General features: G+C 40.8%; 2 protein-coding genes across 3 annotated transcripts; both read left to right on the plus strand.

The window, feature by feature from the left end:
• Positions 1-4,060: 4,060 nt before the first annotated feature.
• fdft1 (farnesyl-diphosphate farnesyltransferase 1) lies at positions 4,061-11,634 on the plus strand. Of its 2 annotated transcripts, XM_087852171.1 has the most exons (8): positions 4,061-4,292; positions 5,956-6,053; positions 7,408-7,591; positions 7,682-7,810; positions 8,509-8,700; positions 10,436-10,612; positions 10,901-11,053; positions 11,149-11,634. In XM_087852171.1, exons 1-8 carry the CDS (start codon positions 4,194-4,196, stop codon positions 11,374-11,376), a joined length of 1,260 nt encoding a protein of 419 aa, XP_087708297.1. In that variant the 5' UTR covers positions 4,061-4,193; the 3' UTR covers positions 11,377-11,634. The 2 variants fall into 2 exon arrangements, with proteins under 2 accessions (XP_087708297.1, XP_087708296.1); XM_087852170.1 differs by lacking the exon at positions 4,061-4,292 and having other exon boundaries at positions 4,319-6,053.
• Positions 11,635-13,090: 1,456 nt separating this feature from the next.
• On the plus strand, positions 13,091-15,182 carry ctsbb (cathepsin Bb). The gene is made up of 9 exons (XM_006797102.3): positions 13,091-13,213; positions 13,321-13,406; positions 13,509-13,623; positions 13,745-13,860; positions 14,053-14,138; positions 14,236-14,376; positions 14,468-14,584; positions 14,800-14,928; positions 15,053-15,182. Exons 1-9 carry the CDS (start codon positions 13,091-13,093, stop codon positions 15,127-15,129), a joined length of 990 nt encoding a protein of 329 aa, XP_006797165.3. The 3' UTR covers positions 15,130-15,182.
• The last annotated feature ends 2,971 nt before the right edge of the window (positions 15,183-18,153 follow it).

Below are 18,153 nucleotides of genomic sequence, written 5' to 3' on the forward strand. Positions count from 1 at the left end.
TCTGCTCCCATGTATGATATATTTCAGTTAAAACAGCTGTGTGGTGCTTTTCACTCTGTAATTTTAAACAACGCTGACACATTTTGTATTTGTATTTTTAATCTGTCTTCTAGGTGTTTTCCTTCCTGTGGTTTCAGTTGACGGAGGTAAGTGAGTACAGGCAACTTGATTTTTTTTTAGAACTAATTTGCATATGTGCTCTTTTATGTGTGGCGCTTTTCTAACTGTGTTTTAGAAGACTTTTTTTTAAAATATTCAATCAATCAGTCAATCAATCAATTTATTTATAAGCACTTTCAAAAACAACACAGGTTGACCAAAGTGCTGTACATAGTAAAAAAGTAAAAAGTAGATCAAACACACAAAAAGAACAAAACAAAACTCTGTCACAATTAAAAGCTTCAGAGTAAAAATGTGTTTTCAAACTAATTTTAAAAATGTCAAGTGTTGGAGAGATCCTAATTTCAAGAGGCAGACTGTTCCAAAGTTTGGGTGCAGCAATCGCAAAGGCCTGGTCTCCTCTGTTTTTTTTTAGCCTGCTTCTAGGGACAACTAGAAGCAACTTATCAGCTGACATGAGTTCTATTAGGAGTATTTTTAGTTAACAGATCATAAAGGTATGACGGAGCTAATCCATTTAGAGATTCAAAAACAAGCAATAAAATCTTAAAATCAATTCTACAACATATTGGAAGCCAGTGTAAATGAGCCAAGACTGGGGAAATATGGTCATGTTGAGCGCCTGTCAAGATTATTCATTTAATTTTGGGGGGATTTTTTCTTTCTTTTTTTGCTGATAGATTTTGGCCTTTACTCTTTGTACTCAGCTATCAGGCCGCTCATACAACTTGTTAGTTTTAAAGCTTCCGAGTTTAATGGAAGAAAGTATTTTTTGCAAAATCCAAAGCTTAAAAAAATCGAGGAAGAGAGTAAGTAAAGTGAAAAGTCCTTTCCTGGTTCTGTCTTAGATCATCAAGGTCAGTAAACTCATATGGTGCACGTTGCAACAGCCAGAGGTGCCAGACTGCAGCGTTCTCATTCAAGAAATCTGTGTATCTTCATTTGAGACGTAACATTCAAGATCTGACACATTTCAAACTGTCAAAGCAAACTTTATTGTCATCCCAGTTGTATATAAGTATACAGAGAGATGAAATTGTGAAGCTTATGGTCCACAGCGTGCACATACACATTATGCAAGTAGAAGAAGACAAGAACAGTAGTAGTAGCAAGTATGACATACAAAAACTCAAATTACAGGTAACTTGGTAATATGGCTACAAAAGCTGTTTGTCTTGTTGTATATTTTTCACATTAAATTAAATTCCTCTCACACTGACTGCATATCTTGTCTTGTAATATGGTTCTAGATGTAATGAATTGATTGTCATCTTAAGAAATTTTAAGAAAGCAAGAGAAACTGGAGCCATTCCAGTCCATATATAGGCCCCAGTGTTCACCCATACAGGTGACATCTCCCTTAGAAAGTGTTAAACCTACTTATTTTGTGTCCCACTCCAGCAGTTTGGAGCAGTTTTCCAGTTTTGCAAAGAGAAAGTAACCATAAACATCAGCGGTTGCTGCATCTCTTTACACTCTGGAACACAGCAGAGGTAGGGCAGGTGGGATTAATATTGGTAATAACACTCAGACATTTTTGGCTCTCCTGGAGATTTCGCTCCTCCATACATGGTACATTTTGGATAAGTCGGTATTCAGTCGAGTCTACAATTAACTCAGCTGACACCTTTCTACATCATTCTGGTCATGTAGGAGATTTAATTCATACCGCCTGAATTATTCTGTCATAGACAAAGACACTCTGGCCCTTGTGTGAGCACTGCAACATTGAGAAGTTTGTGTGTTCCTCTTGTGGTCTACACAGCGCATAGCCCTCTAATTTTTCTTCCGCTCATTGAGTTCCCCAAACTGCAGACTGATGTGTCGATTTCTCACCTTCCTCCGCGCGGTCCAGCATCGCATTAGTGTTTTCAGTCAAATCACTTCAAACTATTTTGATTTATAAACTATATTTATAAAAACCCCTCCGAGGGTGCCAGGTGCTAGCAGTGAAACTGGCCTTCACTGCCAGCAAGGAGGGTTTAGATCTAATATAGAGTAAACTTTAAAAGTGTTCATACACAGATATCAAATGTAAAGGATTTATTTGAAACTTTGCACAATATAATTACTGAAAATAATAACAGCAATAGGTTTTTGTCCTAATAATTATAAACATTTAATGGTACAGAGGAAATCAGTTAAAGGTTAAGTGTGGGACTGACAGACAAGCTTGTCTGAGCCTTAGTTTTCAAAGCATGTAAAATGTGCAGGAGCAACTTTGAAAACTTGGAATACACCAGTTACAGCTCACACTGATGCAGAGGGATGCACTAACATATAAAACAACCAGGCAGAGCATGTGTTACAGAGTGAACCGGGGATTTTAAAGCATCAGGAAACGACTTCTCACACATACACAAACAAGCTAAGTGAGGTTAGATGGTGTTGTTGTGGTCACTGACTAATACCTGTTAATACCGTCTAGCCACATGATTTTTTTTTTTGGGGGGGGCATGATTCTCTTTGGTTTCATTTTGGCTTTAAAAATTTTTTGGTTAACCCGAAGGCCAGTCGGCAGCTGGCTGTAAATATGCACAACAATATAGTCAAAGGAGCTTGCAAAGAAAAGCGTCTGGACTTCTTTAAGTTACTTGAAGACGTTTCACCTCTCATCCGAGAAGCTTCTTCAGTTCTAAGGTCAAATGGTGGAGAGTCCCAGATATAACCCTAGTGGGAGTGTCCCCCCACAGAGGGACAAAAGGACCCCCTGATGATCCTCTAATCGCCTGAGCCAAGGTGTGGAACTGGGTGTGGGTCCCAATCAGCCAGAGTTTCGGGTGGGTTCATTGTGAAACCTGGCCCCACCTTATCATGCGAATTCCTGAGGTCAGAATTCGCATGATCAGAATTCCCTCTGTGGGGGGACACTCCCACTAGGGTTATATCTGGGACTCTCCACCATTTGACCTTAGAACTGAAGAAGCCTCTCGGATGAGAGGTGAAACGTCTTCAAGTAACTTAAAGAAGTCCAGACGCTTTTCTTTGCAAGCTCCTTTGACTACGATGACCTGGATGACTGAGAACTTTCACAGACGCACAACAATATATATTATATACATACATTGTATATGTCTAGTTTGTAGACAAAGGCTATAAATGAGGGGAGAATGTAAAAATATTAAATTAAAAAAGGAGCAGAGAAACACTTGGCTGTGTGCTCACCGTGTTTTGACTTTGGCCATTAGGTGTCCTCTATTGAACTGTTGATGATCTACTTGGCAATGAATCGGTTCAGATTAGCACGGACTTTGCGGCCTTCGTTAGCTGCAAATGAGCAAATGACCTTACAAGCACGTCGTTTAATTGACAGGGAAATATATTTTCAACACGAATGCAATGTCGGATTTTGATTTTTTTTTTTATCTTCTGACAGCTTCCTTGTCCATTTTTTGTATTCGCAGTAGTTTCAGTATGCTCCAACTTCACAGTGGTGGGATGTATCACCAGCAATGATGAGTCTGACTGCAGGATGGGGGTAAAGCGATTGATGATTTGATGCATGGGATAACAATCTCTGCATCAGTGTCAAGAAAACAGAAAGAGATGATTGTGGATTTCAGGAGGGATGGAAACTCCCAACCAACCTGCACATTGGATGAGCAGCTGTGAGAATGATCTCTAGCTTTAAAAGTACCCGAGAACCTTAACTGGAGCTACAACACTTCCTTCCTGGTTAAAAAGACTCACCAGTGCCTCTGTTTTTATAACATACAAGGTGCTGCTGTGTATAAACAGTCAACAGGTATCAGACCTGGCCGGGATTATCACGATTTCATTGAGCAGACAGTTTCTTTCTTGATTAACTAACGGACCAATCAGCAGCTGGGCTCCACTGACATCCCAGGGCGGGGCGGGGCATCACACCAGTAACTCTGGCCGCTCATTGGACGTTAACCTCTAAGCCCATGACTCGCCAGCCAATCAGACGCTCCGTTGATCTGACGAGGCTCCCGGCCGCAAACCGTGTCCTCGCTCATGTTGGTGGTGCTGCCGCATCTCAGAGACGCGAATATCTGATGGGGCTACATCTTGTCAGTCTGCCAGAGTAACCGCTGAACACCTGAAGTAACATGGACATCCTGAAGTCGCTGGGTCACCCGGAGGAGATATTCAACCTGTTTAAATTTAAGATGGGTGGATGCAGAGCCGTCATGCCAAAGTTGGATTATGTGAGTAAAATCTAGTCGAAAACGCACTCTGAGCTCAAATTTATAGATTCGTTTGAATACTGACACATCAGCCACACGCAGAGAAAGGATGTTGCGCGGATTAAAAAGCAGATAGCCGTTCCTCTTTTCAGAGCATCATCACAGTGAGTCTGCGCAGAGGAAAAAAAACAAACCAAAACAAAAAGCACATAGCCATATCTGGCACTTTACACCTCAAACCTAACTGAGCAACACGGTCCTTAGTTTTGCTCCCAACGATCCGGGTGAAAACAGAGACAGCTAATTGGACTTTGTTAAATTAGATCTGCGCTCACACAGTCTACTCACACAGGCAGAGATGACCATTGACTTGGGATTTACCTTACATAATGAGCTTGGAGGGCGCACCGGTGGGGAGAGATGCTGTGCGCGTGTTTGACGGATAATCCCACTGTTTTAACGCCAATGTGACCCAGAGGCAGGACCCGGAGAGCCTGCAGACTGCATCCTGTCAACGAGGCTTCGTGCTCGGCTTGGCAGCATTACTTAAACAAAACACACACACAGTAAAGATATTCTTCATTTAAGATTTGGATTAAAGCACCCGAGGAACAAACCTGCACAAGATGTCAAATGTTAGAGCTCAAGTCTGTCATCTGATTGTATTAAAAGCCAAATTGTTGTGCAAAAGCAGCACAAGTGCAGTAATGTCTGAGCACAGTCGATGTAAACATTAAAAAGAGAAATAAAGGTTATAATGAGTTGTCCGTTTTTTATAGTATACGTTTCATATATTTGTTTTAAAAATCTTTTTCCTGGAGTATCACAGACTTGCAGGTCACGAATTTTCCCGTCCTTCACGCTGTCTCCCACCAGATGTCAGCAAAATACAGTTTTCTGATTTTTTTCAGGGGGAGGAGTATGCAAACTTGCTAAGGTTTGTTTTTCTATTGCAATGAAGGCACACAGTCGCAGTCGACACCCCACAACTGACTGTTTGCTTATCGCGCACAGCCAACATTATCTAGCTGCATGCGTGCATGGAGATACAACTAAATAGCAGCTAATGCGTGCTTTCTTTAAAAAGAAAACACTGCTGACTTTTAGCGAAAAAAGGCTTTGAGTGCAGCAAAAACCCAAATCGGACTCCCCCCCCATTTTTGGCATTAGGGAAGTAGGTTATGAAAGTGAACTTCAGCTGGCGTTGTTTTGGGGGCAGGGGTGGGAGGAGTGTGCCTGCTCATAACAGGAGATCTACAAACGCTGCGCACTGGCCATGCTCAGTCACGGTTCAAGGTTAAAGTGCTTAAAGATCCGCGGGGCGCTTATTTAACTCCACGCAGCGTCGTCCACACAGCGTTGGTCACCTCTCTTGTCCTCTACATGGACTTCGCTTCCTCAACAGGCGTGGCGTCAACATGGATAGTGTGGTTTCATAGCTGCAGGGTCGTTCTCGCTGTCGGTTTTTCGTATGGCCGGAGCTTGCTGCAAGTGTCCGCTGTCTCTGTCCGTGTTCAAGCGCTCTCTCTCGGTGGCTCCGCGTGGCTGCGGGTCCGCTCCACGCTCCCTCCTGCACGGGTGGAGGCTCGGGGAGAGGGGCCTGCAGGAGGCCGCCCGACCCTCCAGCGCCCTCAGACCTGCAGGCTTCTACCGACAAACAGCTTTCCTCTGTCTCTCCTGTCAGGAGTCCATGACTGAGAGTCTGCGGACCTGCTACCTGTACCTGAACCAAACCAGTCGCAGCTTTGCAGCTGTGATTCAGGCGCTGGACGGAGAGTTGAGGTGAGTAAAACTTTACTGGAGCTGGCTCCAGGTGTGGACACGTGTGTGCGTGCACACGGTTTGTTTTCTTTAGAGCAAAACAAAGGGTGTTGCCCCCCCCCCCCTCTTTTAAAAAAAAAAATCCCACTTTTTAATCCAGAAATAATTTTAATTTTGATTTATCTCATAAGTTTCTCTTTTTTGTCGACTTTTGACATTTTGTTTTTAGTATTATTAATTCCGTTTAGTGTTTATTTCCAGAATGTCTTAGTTTAGTTGTGATTCGTTTGTTTCAGTGTCAGTTTTAGTCTTTATAACTATAGTTGTATGGAGGGCATATGCTGGAGGCAACATTTAGTATGAGTATTACAAAATAATAGAAAGTCTGAGAGCAGTTGACCCACAGTACAGCGCCAAAGCGTCATCAGGCAAGTTATGATGACAAACTTTATAAACAAGTACTCAAACTAAAGATATTTTCTCTATAGTTTTATTCTGCTTTAGGGTTCCAAGTTCTAAAAAAAAAGTTTCTATTATTTGTATGTATTTTTTAATGTTTGGGTGCTAAAATGTTTGGTCACGTTTAGTTTTAGTTAATTCATATACATACACACATACATACATATTCACACTTTTACAACCAATGCCAGGAGCTTGGAACTCCTTGGAGTGGAGCCACATGATTGTTTTCTGTGAACCTACAGTAAAAAGTCACAACAGACCATGCATTCAAAAAGTACATGTTAGGTTTTTGTATGAACGACTTTTTTTGTCCTGGCTGTGTGATGTTGTTACCAGCATCATGTGAAGCGAAATACCATGGCGGATAAAGGAATCACAAATTAATCTAACATGCATTTCTTTGGTCTGTGGGAGGAACCCGGAGAGAACCCATGCAAACACGGCACGGGAAGATCATGGGAATAGACAAACCCAAGCCAGATGGTGGATTTAAACCAAGGACCTTCCCAATTCATTATTTGGGATGAAATATCCCTGTAATCTAAGACAGACTGACAGGCATTGATTCCTTTTATGAACCCTAGTTTAATTCTTTCATTTTGAGCCAGATATTAAACACGAATCTTAAATAAATTTGTGATATCAAACCACGTTTCTATGTACTTGAAAGACTCTCCATAAATAAAATGGGTGTTAATTAAAGTTTCCATTGCAGGCTTTTCAGGGTCACAGAGGTGAAGGCTGCCATGTACCTTTTCTTTTTCTGCATTTAAAGTTTATTGTTAAGTAGTATTAATAGGAATATAAAAAATATCTTTGATGCGGCCATGCAGGAGTTTTTCACATATAGACACTTGACATACCTGCTACCTTTATCATTGTGTAAATCCTCCTTGCTGTGTTTATGATCCAGACATGCAGTTTGCATTTTCTACCTGGTTCTGCGTGCACTGGACACAGTGGAGGATGACATGACCATTCCTCTGGACAAGAAGGTTCCCATGCTCAATGACTTCCACACCTTCCTGTACCAGGATGAGTGGTGCTTCACGGAGAGCCAGGAGAAAGATCGTCAGGTCCTGGAAGACTTCCCAACGGTCAGTGGGTTCTCAAGGGTTATTTAGCAGGTTTGGGCAAATTAAGTCAGTGACTAATTGGTAACTATAACCTTTGTCCTCTAAAACCAGATATCGCTGGAATTCAGAAACCTCGCTCAGGAATACAGAGACGTCATCTCGGATATCTGCCACCGTATGGGAGTGGGAATGGCTGAATTCCTGGAGAAGAAAGTGGGATCTATGAAGGAGTGGGACCAGGTAAATGTTATGCTTCTGTTAGTTGTTCTAGCACCATAATGACTACATAAATGACTGCTTGGAGTTGGGGGGAGTAAGTTCTAAAATTACTGGAGTAACGACCCAAAAGAATTATTACAGGGCAAAATAAAAGCCTTTTATTTTGAAAAAAATGTCATTACTCTGATTAAAAACGGAATGGATGTTATCAGAGGTGTGAAAGCTACAAACTAGCTGTTGACTCACTGGTACAGCTCAGAAGCAGATAGTAAGCTTAAAATTTTATTGAATTAGCTACAGTAGCGTTCAGATTTGCAGCTCCTTACTTCTTAAATCAGCTGCAGAATCAACCAGAACTTAAGGAAGGTGATTTTAAATGTTTCCTTTATTTATGGCAGTAGACAATTTTGCTTTGACTAATTTATTCATTATTTATTGAGACAGCGGTTTTATATATTTCTTTTTTATTGCCTTTACTTAATTACTTTATGGAAGTGTGCGTGCGTGTTCGTGTTACTGTTTTATAAAACTCCTCTGATTGTACTGCTGTCTTTCTTGGCCAGGACACTCTTGTAGAAGAGATTTTTAATCTAAAGAATCTTGTCATGTAGCTATATGATTCAGCTCTGAATATTACATAATATGAATGTTTCATCATAAGCCAGGATTTTGTTTCTCTTAAGTCCTGCGCTGTGATTTGTTTTTCTGTTTTTGTGCAGTATTGTCACTATGTTGCCGGTCTAGTCGGCATTGGCCTGTCCCGGCTGTTCTCTGCGTCTCAGCTGGAGGACCCTGAAGTTGGGCGGGACACTGAACTTGCGAACTCCATGGGCCTGTTTCTCCAAAAGACTAACATCATCCGAGACTATCTAGAGGACACACAAGAGGGACGTGCCTTCTGGCCACAAGAGGTAGAAACAAAATCTCTTGTCTAATACCAGTGTGCCTGACCAGGGTCCGGTACTACGAAGCAAGTTTAGAATACCCAAGATATCTTTCACTTATCTGGGTTTGCTTACCCGAATCAGGCCGAGCAGTCGCACGAAGGAGGTTATCAACCCGATACGTCAGCCCAGGGGTTTCTAATCTAGCTGTGACCATGTTCACATGAATGGGGCAATTTTCCAGGAATTATGCTATTTCCCACTGAACTCATTGGTGCAGTCATAAATACTTAACAATATCTGCCATATTTCAAGCAACTTAAAAAAGTCCAGACGCTTTTCTTTCCAAGCTCCTTAGACTACGATGACCTGGATGACTGAGAACCTTCACAGACACCTGCCATATTCATAATACAAAATGTGCTTTGTAACATTTGTTTCTATGCAGGAGGGGCTTTATACTGTGTAATGTCTTTTTTTTTTCTCAATTTGTTTTATTTATTTATGCTTAACACTAGTGACAGCTGTGGGCCTATTTGTAGTGTTTTCATGTTGTACAAACGTCTGTTTGTGTTGGCTACAGAAGGCCTTTCTGACATTTCTGAGAATTTGGTGCAAACCTTTACTTGGGCTTTAGGAAAATCTATGTTGTTGGTCAAAGGTTAAGATCACTGTGACACCAGAAAATGTGGTACTATGAAAAAAATCTTGATGCACCTATCATTTGTTTATATTTTGCTTCCAAGGACCCAGACTTTCTTTCCTTTTAAAGTGGTCAGAAGCAAGAGTTCTCCAGGGTTTCTGTAGGTATTTCAGAATTTGTCTTTGGACATTGGCTGCTTTTTCACTCATTTTGCCTCAGCCCTTGACCTTTTTCAAAGGATATTTTGTGTTGTTGTTATTGTTGTTAAGCCACTTAACACTGACCCATGGAAAAAAAACAATAACCCCAAAACAAACCCACCTAATTCAAGGGATGTCTGCAAATAACCATCAACTTGGCAAATAACCCATTTTAAATGGTATCTTTGGGCATTTGGTAACTAGCCTGTTGCAAAAGCGCATCGTTTGTTCCCATTTATTTAGTTGAGTCTATGCCAGAGTTTAACAGCTTTTTAAATGGTATTTTTGTACTAACAAAGTGATTCTTTAAGTGGTATTAGCTGAAAACTTGGCATATCTTTAGTAGTGTGTCCTTAAAACTGTAAACTGGACAAGTGGAGGGCAGAAGAGGAAGCAGGTCTCCAAAAATGATCTACAGCAGGTGAACGGTATATGAAAGTCATGCCCCCAAGATTTGGGCTGAACTTCAGCCAGCGGTGTTGGAGAAATTGTCTAAATCGATGATACTTTTCTGCATTCATAATTCCATCAGATTGAAAACATACCTGCATAGAAAAACGCACAGAGGACGCTATCAGCCATGGACAGTGACCTCTCCAGAGCCAGGAGCTCAACATTATGATAGTAGTGTTGGGTTGTCTTGACAGAAAATGGACCAAATGCGGTCAATGTTCCAAAGAAGAGTTTCAGATGTCCCTCAGGAAGCCTGCAGTTTTACAATAAAAGGACAGTCATGTGGCCATGCTTTCACCCTGGCCTCCAATCTCTAATCAACGTATTCTCGAGTCTGTGGGATAAGTGTTTGTACCAAATTTGAAGAGATTTGCTCAAGGCTTGTAAGAAGTACATAACGAACAGAATCCAGCCAAGGTTGGTGCCAGTACAGATAAATAAAATCACTGTTACATGCTGTGTGCAGGCTTGGAGCCAGTTTGCAGGCCGTCTTGAGGATTTGGCCCAGCCTGAGAAGCTGGAGTCGGCGCTGTCCTGTCTCAACCTGCTGGTCACTGATGCTCTGCGTCACGTCCCGGATGTTATTGCCTACCTGTCCCGCCTGCGCAACCAGAGCGTCTTTAATTTCTGTGCCATTCCACAGGTATGGCAAACCCTAACATTTAAACATGTTCATTTTTTATTTTATTTTATTTTATTTTTTTCAAGCTCAGAAAACAAACTATTCTGTCCATGTCCTACAGTCTTACTGGAACATGTTTTGATTTGCGAAATGTTTGCGAAACATTTTAATATTTTGTTTTAATAATAACTTTTTCTGTAAGTGATAAACAATAGAAAATGTTGTGCTTAAATAGAGAGACCAATGAATACTGACTCATGAGAAATGATCAAACACTTCCACTTCACATGTCATTTCTCTCTTGACCAGGTGATGGCAATAGCTACACTGTCAACGTGCTACAACAACCCCATGGTGTTTCAGGGAGTGGTGAAGATCCGAAAAGGGCAGGCAGTCACTCTCATGATGGAAGCCACCAATATGAGTGCTGTGCAGACAATTATCTCCCAGTACAGCCAGGAGGTGGGTTATTTTTATTTATTTATTTTTTTTAAACTCAGTCTCTCTCTACTGCTTCCACCATATTGGTGTCCTGAATGTGCTCTCTCTCTCTCCAGATATTACACAAGGTGTCCCTCACCGACCCGTCTCGGGAAAAGACGCTCCACATCCTGGCTGTAATCCGTGAAAAGTCCGCCCTGTCGCAGTCCAGCCTCCGCTCCAGGACCCACCACCTGTCGCCCATGTACCTTTCTGCTGCTATGGTGCTCGCTGCCCTCAGCTGGCAGTACCTTAGCACTACAGCGGCACAGGCCCAAGGCACCAGTGACATGCAGAGACCTTGAACTAATTTAACCCCCACCTTTCCTGAGCCTCTATACTAAAGAAGCCCCTGTGCCCCCTCTGAAGGTCTGGTTCTAGAGGAATTTACAGATTCACTGTGGCTGTTACAGGATGATGGACACTCTAAAGTATGGCTCTGTTAGCAGGCTGGTGTCATTAAATGATTTGATCTGTAGCAGTCCATCCTGTGTCTAGATGAATTACATACACACATTGGTGTGTGTGGGTATATTTGCCATAAATGGTACACTTCCACAGTTCAGGGTGTGTTGTTTGTTTTTTTGTTTTTGTTTTTGTTTTTGTTTTTTTTTGGGGGGGGGGGGGGGGGGCGGGGGTTACCAACAACCACCACCACTTGTTCAATCTTCTTTTTTTCTTTCTTTTCTCATATCACATCAAACCTAGCTCCATATTCCATTTATGTTTCTCTAGCAGAGACACTAAAAAGTTACATTGGTGCGCTCTGCAGCGTTTCTGCTGTATGTTCGACGGCTTCCAATCACAGTAGAACCTTTTCGGTCCTTTTCTGTGTGTTAATCTGTTTCATCGTTGTTGTTTTTTGTTTTTGTTTTTTTTTAAATTAAGGAAAAACAATTATGTGCAATATCAGGGTAGATTTTATTACAGATGAAAAGGGGAAAATGGATGTATTTTCAGGTCCTTTTTAGCATCAGCAAAAGAGGGAAGAAAAAGGCATACTGAGACTGCTAGCTAAGTGTCCTTAACACTGCTTTGGTGCGTTGAAAGGCTAGCACAGAGTAACTTTGTACAGAACCAAAGGAGAGCTAAAAACATTGCTATGTAATGTGACATTTTTGATTTGTACATATTTGAAGAAATAAATAACAATTAATCCAGTATTTTGGGTGATTTCATGTTTTGATGCAAAGTTTAAGTGTGTGTGTGCGTGCGCGTGCGTGCGTGTATGGGAGAAGTTCATACATATTAAACAAAAAATTAAGATTCAGAAGGTTGATGGTTAAATAAAGGAAACAAAGCTGCATCTCGTTATTGACGTATAATTTTAAGAGCTTGGTCAACCTTTGGAATGGCAGGCTTATAGTCACATGAGACATGCAGGTGCATTTATTACACAGGCATGTGATCAACAACTTGGGTCTTATAAGAAGGGTAACTGGAAGGTTTGAGTCAGAGAGAAGAAGAACGAACAAAAAGATCTACTAAAACCGCAACCCAGGTAAAAAAATTAAGACATTTTGGCAAATTTGCTGATTTTTTTTTTTTCTTGAACATATGAGTTCAATATGCATCTGGATTAATACTTTATGATTGTCTTTTAAGCTGAAGTTTTCATTTTTTGTTTTTTTTGCTTGAATCAATGTACATATGTTAAATCTAGCTGCAGTTCTGATTCATCTGATAATATGAATGTTCTTTTAAACTTCATTTTTTTCTTTATAAATTGGATTAAAAGTATCATTTATCATTAATTGTCGCTCTAATTCTTAAAGTCAGTGTTAGATATATTTCAGAAAGACTGTTTCTAATAACCAAGTTCATTGCATTCATACATGACCCAGTTCCTATGTACAGAAATGTATTTGCAACATTACTGCAAAACACATGTTGGTTATAAATAAAGGAAATGGCCTCTTTCCTTATTCCCTTTCCTTGTAACGCTCTACTCAGATGCGCTTTTGTGTGCATGTAAACAGTTTCCTGGTCACCTATGATTATTGATGTCTGTTTTGCAGGATGAGTCCGCTGTTCCTCTTCTCTGTAGTGGTGATGGTGTCCACCACTTGGGCGCACCCTCACCACTCCCTTCTCTCCTCTGAGATGGTTGATTTTATTAACAAGGCTAACACTACCTGGACGGTGAGACCATGCAGTCAGTTTTTATGGATATTTCCACATCTTAGGAAGCTGTTAACAACCCGTAAGCGATGATTTCTCTGCTCCAATTTCCTTTTCATTTGCTCCAGGCCACAAAGAATTTCCAGAATATCGATTCCACCTATGTCAAACAGCTGTGTGGCACCATACTGAATGGACCCAAGCTACCAGAGGTGTAAGTTTATCAGGTGGTTTGCACAGCTGGTCACATGAGATGACATGTGACAGTCGGCAGGTTGAGCTAATCTGCAGTGATTCTGTTTTCTCTCTTGTTTAGGCTTCATAATATTGAAGGCAATAAACTTCCTGACAGCTTTGACGCACGCAAACAGTGGCCCAACTGTGCCACAATCCAACAGATCAGAGATCAAGGCTCCTGTGGGTCCTGTTGGGTATGACACACCAAGAAATTAAAAATACACCACTACCAAATAGAGGAGATAGGGTGGGACATTAAAAAAAATCATTACCAACTTCCATGTTCTCAGTGTTCCCGGTTTGATTTTTACACAGGCCTTTGGGGCAGCTGAGGCAATATCTGACAGGTTATGTATCCAAAGTGGTGGTAAGATCTCTGTGGAGATCTCCGCTGAAGATCTGCTGGCCTGCTGTGATGAATGCGGCATGGGGTGAGCATTAGTAATGGCTCGTGTATATAAGTAAATGGGCTGTTCATTAATTCTACGCATGAAGTTTTCATGGAAAAGTTTTTTTTGGAGAAACAGTGATGGTTTATAATTACAGTCTTCAAAAATCAAATGAGGTAAATCAGCTATAATATAACTCATGGTGCACATTATGTCTTTTCGTGTTTGATGTAGCTGTTTTGGTGGCTTTCCGTCTGCTGCTTGGGAATTCTGGGCAAAGAAAGGGCTTGTCACAGGAGGCTTGTATGACTCTAAAGTTGGTAAGTCCATTATTAACTTGCTGAATTCAGTTTAAGCAGTTTTAGGGAGGAGCAAAAGACTTGACTTAAATGGACTGACAGTGACTGTTTATTACAGGCTGCCTACCCTACACCATCGCCCCCTGTGAGCATCATGTGAATGGAAGTCGTCCTCCGTGTGGGAGTTCAGAGACTCCTAAGTGTGTGCAGCAGTGCATTGATGGATACTCACCATCATATGAGAAGGACAAACACTTTGGTACAGAGAACTAAAATAAACTCTACACCCTCCTAGCATTGGTTTATTTTGTTGTTGCAATCCTTGATGTTTCCTGTATGTCCCTCTTCAGGCAGACGCACATACGGCGTCCCGTCGGACCCGGATCAGATCATGACGGAGCTGTACAAGAACGGGCCTGTGGAGGCAGCTTTCACTGTTTATGAAGATTTTCTGCTGTATAAGAGTGGTGAGGTTTATGTATTTAATTCAAGTAATGTCACTCTATATGAGTAACGTACTTCTTTGTCTCAGTTTAATATTGGGCAACTGTTTGAGAGCAAGCAAGTCGACCACTAATCTGAAAAAGCTCCACAGACACTTTAGAACGCCCGTCAGAGAATGTGTACTATTCAAAAGAGGAACAACCTTCTTCTGCTTTAATGAGGGTTTTTTTTGCTGTAGGTGTGTATCAGCATGTGACAGGGGATATGCTGGGCGGTCACGCCATTAAGATCTTGGGCTGGGGTGATGAGAACGGGACGCCCTATTGGCTGGCTGCAAACTCCTGGAATACTGACTGGGGAGATGAAGGTATGGATGAACGTGTGAGGCACATAGCCGGTGTCACATACAGGCCTTTGTCGCACAAAGTGCTGAAGACGAGTGGGAATGCTGGCCTAAAACTGTGTCGTCCTCTGTTGTCTTCTTATTTCAGGTTTCTTCAAAATCAAGCGTGGAAATGACGAATGTGATATTGAGTCAGAAGTGGTTGCAGGAATCCCGCTCAACTAGATGAAATAATCATCACAGCAGACAATCAAGAAATAAATCAAAGAAAAGACAGACCTCATTCTGGGGCAGATTTTGACAAATTTCATGCAATAAAGAGGGAATAAATTGTTGTGTCTTGGTCTTTATTTGAAATTCTTTACCATGATTTCCAGGTCCCCCCCCCCCCCCCCCCCTCAGTAAACTGCAAAAAAATTAAACTAAAAAATTAAAGATTAAACTTGGATGAAGCTCCAGTTGAAGCGTCTGTGAGGTGGAGATGGGGAGGAGGTGGGTTGCATGAATGGGAGTCTGAAAGCGAGAATGACAGTGCTGAGTCTGACAACGTGGGAAAAAGTAGTGGAGTCAAGAAGAGACTAGTAGCGGCCAAACAACCCAGGAAAGCAGGCAGATGAGTGACTGCGGATCTGCCTTATTGAAACTGCGTATAAGCTTCATTAGGAAGTTAGATGAGATTATATGAACCTTCTGACACTTTGCATGAAGAAACATGGTTATGTTTTAGCATTCAAAATTTAGATAATTATATTCAGAGATATATACATATTATCTAGCATTCTAGCTTTAGTTGGGATGATGACATTGCCGATTTCATATACCATGTATTGAATCAGTAATTTATAATAATGATAATACCAATATAATACCATTACTCCTTAAATTAAAGGATACTACAGCAAAAGAAAATCAAAAATCACATATCCAAATAGTCCTCCTTTGATGTTGCAGCTTATTTTTGACTGTGGTGAGAAATGTGATCTGCTACAGTGTTAACAGTGTTTTAAAAACCATGTGCCTGACAAGATTTAAGATGTTTCGAACTTTACTGGATGCCCTTCTTTCACAATTTGTGGTAGACCCATCCAATGGCAATTCCTTTTGTACACTAAAGGAAAAAAGCTGAATAGGTTACAACACAAACTTTTAAATGAACTGTGAGTTACAGGACAATATCAAGACATGTTTCTAGCAGGGCCCAGCAGAGGGTGGTGGTAATGCACATACAGTTCGGACCGTGTGTGTGTGTGTAATTTTGCCTCTGCACACTACTACGGAAGATTTTAAATCAAACAATCAGACAGATGCGAGTGGAAGTGAGGGACACTGTCATAAGCTTGAAGAAACCAATGCATGAAAGAGCACAAAATACCACCAAAGTGGATGATCACAGAATTATTTCCATGGAAATGAAAACACCTTCACAACAACTCGCATAGTCAAGAAAACTGTTGACGAGGCATAAATATCAAGGTCTACAATCATTCCTTTGTGCACTTCAATCACAATGACTGATTTAAAATCCACTGTGGGGTGTACACTGTGTCTGCCCAACAAAGTATGGACCTAAATGTAAAAAGATGCAGAAAGGTGCTAAGAAACAGGAATAAGGAATAAGTGCATTTAAAAGAGTAGCATTAAAAGAAAAAAAGGGATACAATAAGATGCAGCTAACCCTGGGTATGTCTACAGGGGTAAAGTTAGGATTACACAACATAAGGCACTTGTTGGAAGAGGGAGTGGAGAGAAATAAAAAGCTCTGGGCGGCTAGTGACACAGAACGCAACAACTACTTAAATTATTCAGTTAAACTTTAGTCCAGCTGTACTACTGCCAGCAATACAACCTTGGATACTTTATGACAACACCGTAGATTTCACTTATCTTTATAATTCACATACTGATGTGTGCAGAGGTATAAAAGAATAGAATTGCTATGGAATTTATTATTCTGAAGTTTCATCTCAAAGTAAGGAGCAGTGTTTATGACTATGCACAAGAAAAAATACTTAAAATATCCTTTTAAGAGAAAACAAGGTAATTTGAATTTGATGACAGTAAACGAGTTGGGGCACCGTCATGTTTACCACTATAGCATACCCTTTTCTTTTAATAAAAGATATAAAATATATAAAAGATAGAATATCTGGGAATTGAGGAGACCACCTCTGGAATGTTGATGAAGGATTCTAGCGGAACAAAAAATCCTTGGTCTTCTTTGATGCACCAAATGTCTTCAGCTGGTGAAAGATCTGGACTGCAGGCGGTTAACCTGACCACCAAAACTTGTCTGCTACAAACCCAGGCTGTTATAATAGCTGCAGAATGTAGTTTGATATTGTCTTGCTGAAACATACAAGGCCTTCTCTGAAAAAAGATGTTATCTGGATGGAATGTGTGTTGCTTAAAATCTGTACATACGTGTCAACACTGATTGACCCTTTCTATTTGTGCAAGCTGCCAGTTCTATCGGCCCTAATTCACTTTCTTAACAACAGAGATGCAGGATTTAAGCATTGAGTACAGCCAGCAAGTTGGATGGTCCCTCCCCTCTGTAGTGCAACGTCTATATTTTTTCAAATATTTGAAGTAATTTTACGAGATTTCTTCCTTTATTTAAATGCAAACATTTATTTTGCAATGATCCTGATGAAGGCCACAAGCCGAAACGCTTTGGTCAGCTAATAAAGTTTTTCCATAGTGCTTCAAGTGTCGCTGGAGTCTTCATGCCACACAGCATTTTTTTTACTTTGCTTCAGTCCAATTTAAAAGAACTGTTTTCATAATAGATGGCAGCATCCCATAATGTTCACGTCTGGCTTCTTCTTTACATGGTAGAGCTTTAATCTGCATTTGTGGATGACATGGTGAACACAGACAATCGTTTCGGGAAGTTTCCTGAGTGCATGCAGTGATCTCCATGACAGAATCATGCCTGCTTTTTAATGTGGTGCTGTCTGGGGGCCTGAAGATCATAGTTCCAGATATTTACAGTTTTATATTGATGATAATTTTGAAACAGTTTTTTGCAGATTGGTGAACCTCTGACCTCTAAGACGTTCATTTTATACCTAATCATGTTACTGACTAGCTGCAAAATGTTTCTCCAGCTGTTTCTTTTTAGTTTCCCCTTCTCAATTTTTTTTGAGACATCTATTAAATAAAAAACGAGCCAATTTTTTTTTCATGATACAGTAAAATGTCTCGGTCCAAGCTCCACACCAGCTGGTGGCGGTAATGCAATAATGT

Source organism: Neolamprologus brichardi, chromosome 15, assembly GCF_056152115.1.
Source record: "Neolamprologus brichardi isolate AB-2024 chromosome 15, ASM5615211v1, whole genome shotgun sequence".
Lineage (NCBI taxonomy): Eukaryota > Metazoa > Chordata > Actinopteri > Cichliformes > Cichlidae > Neolamprologus > Neolamprologus brichardi.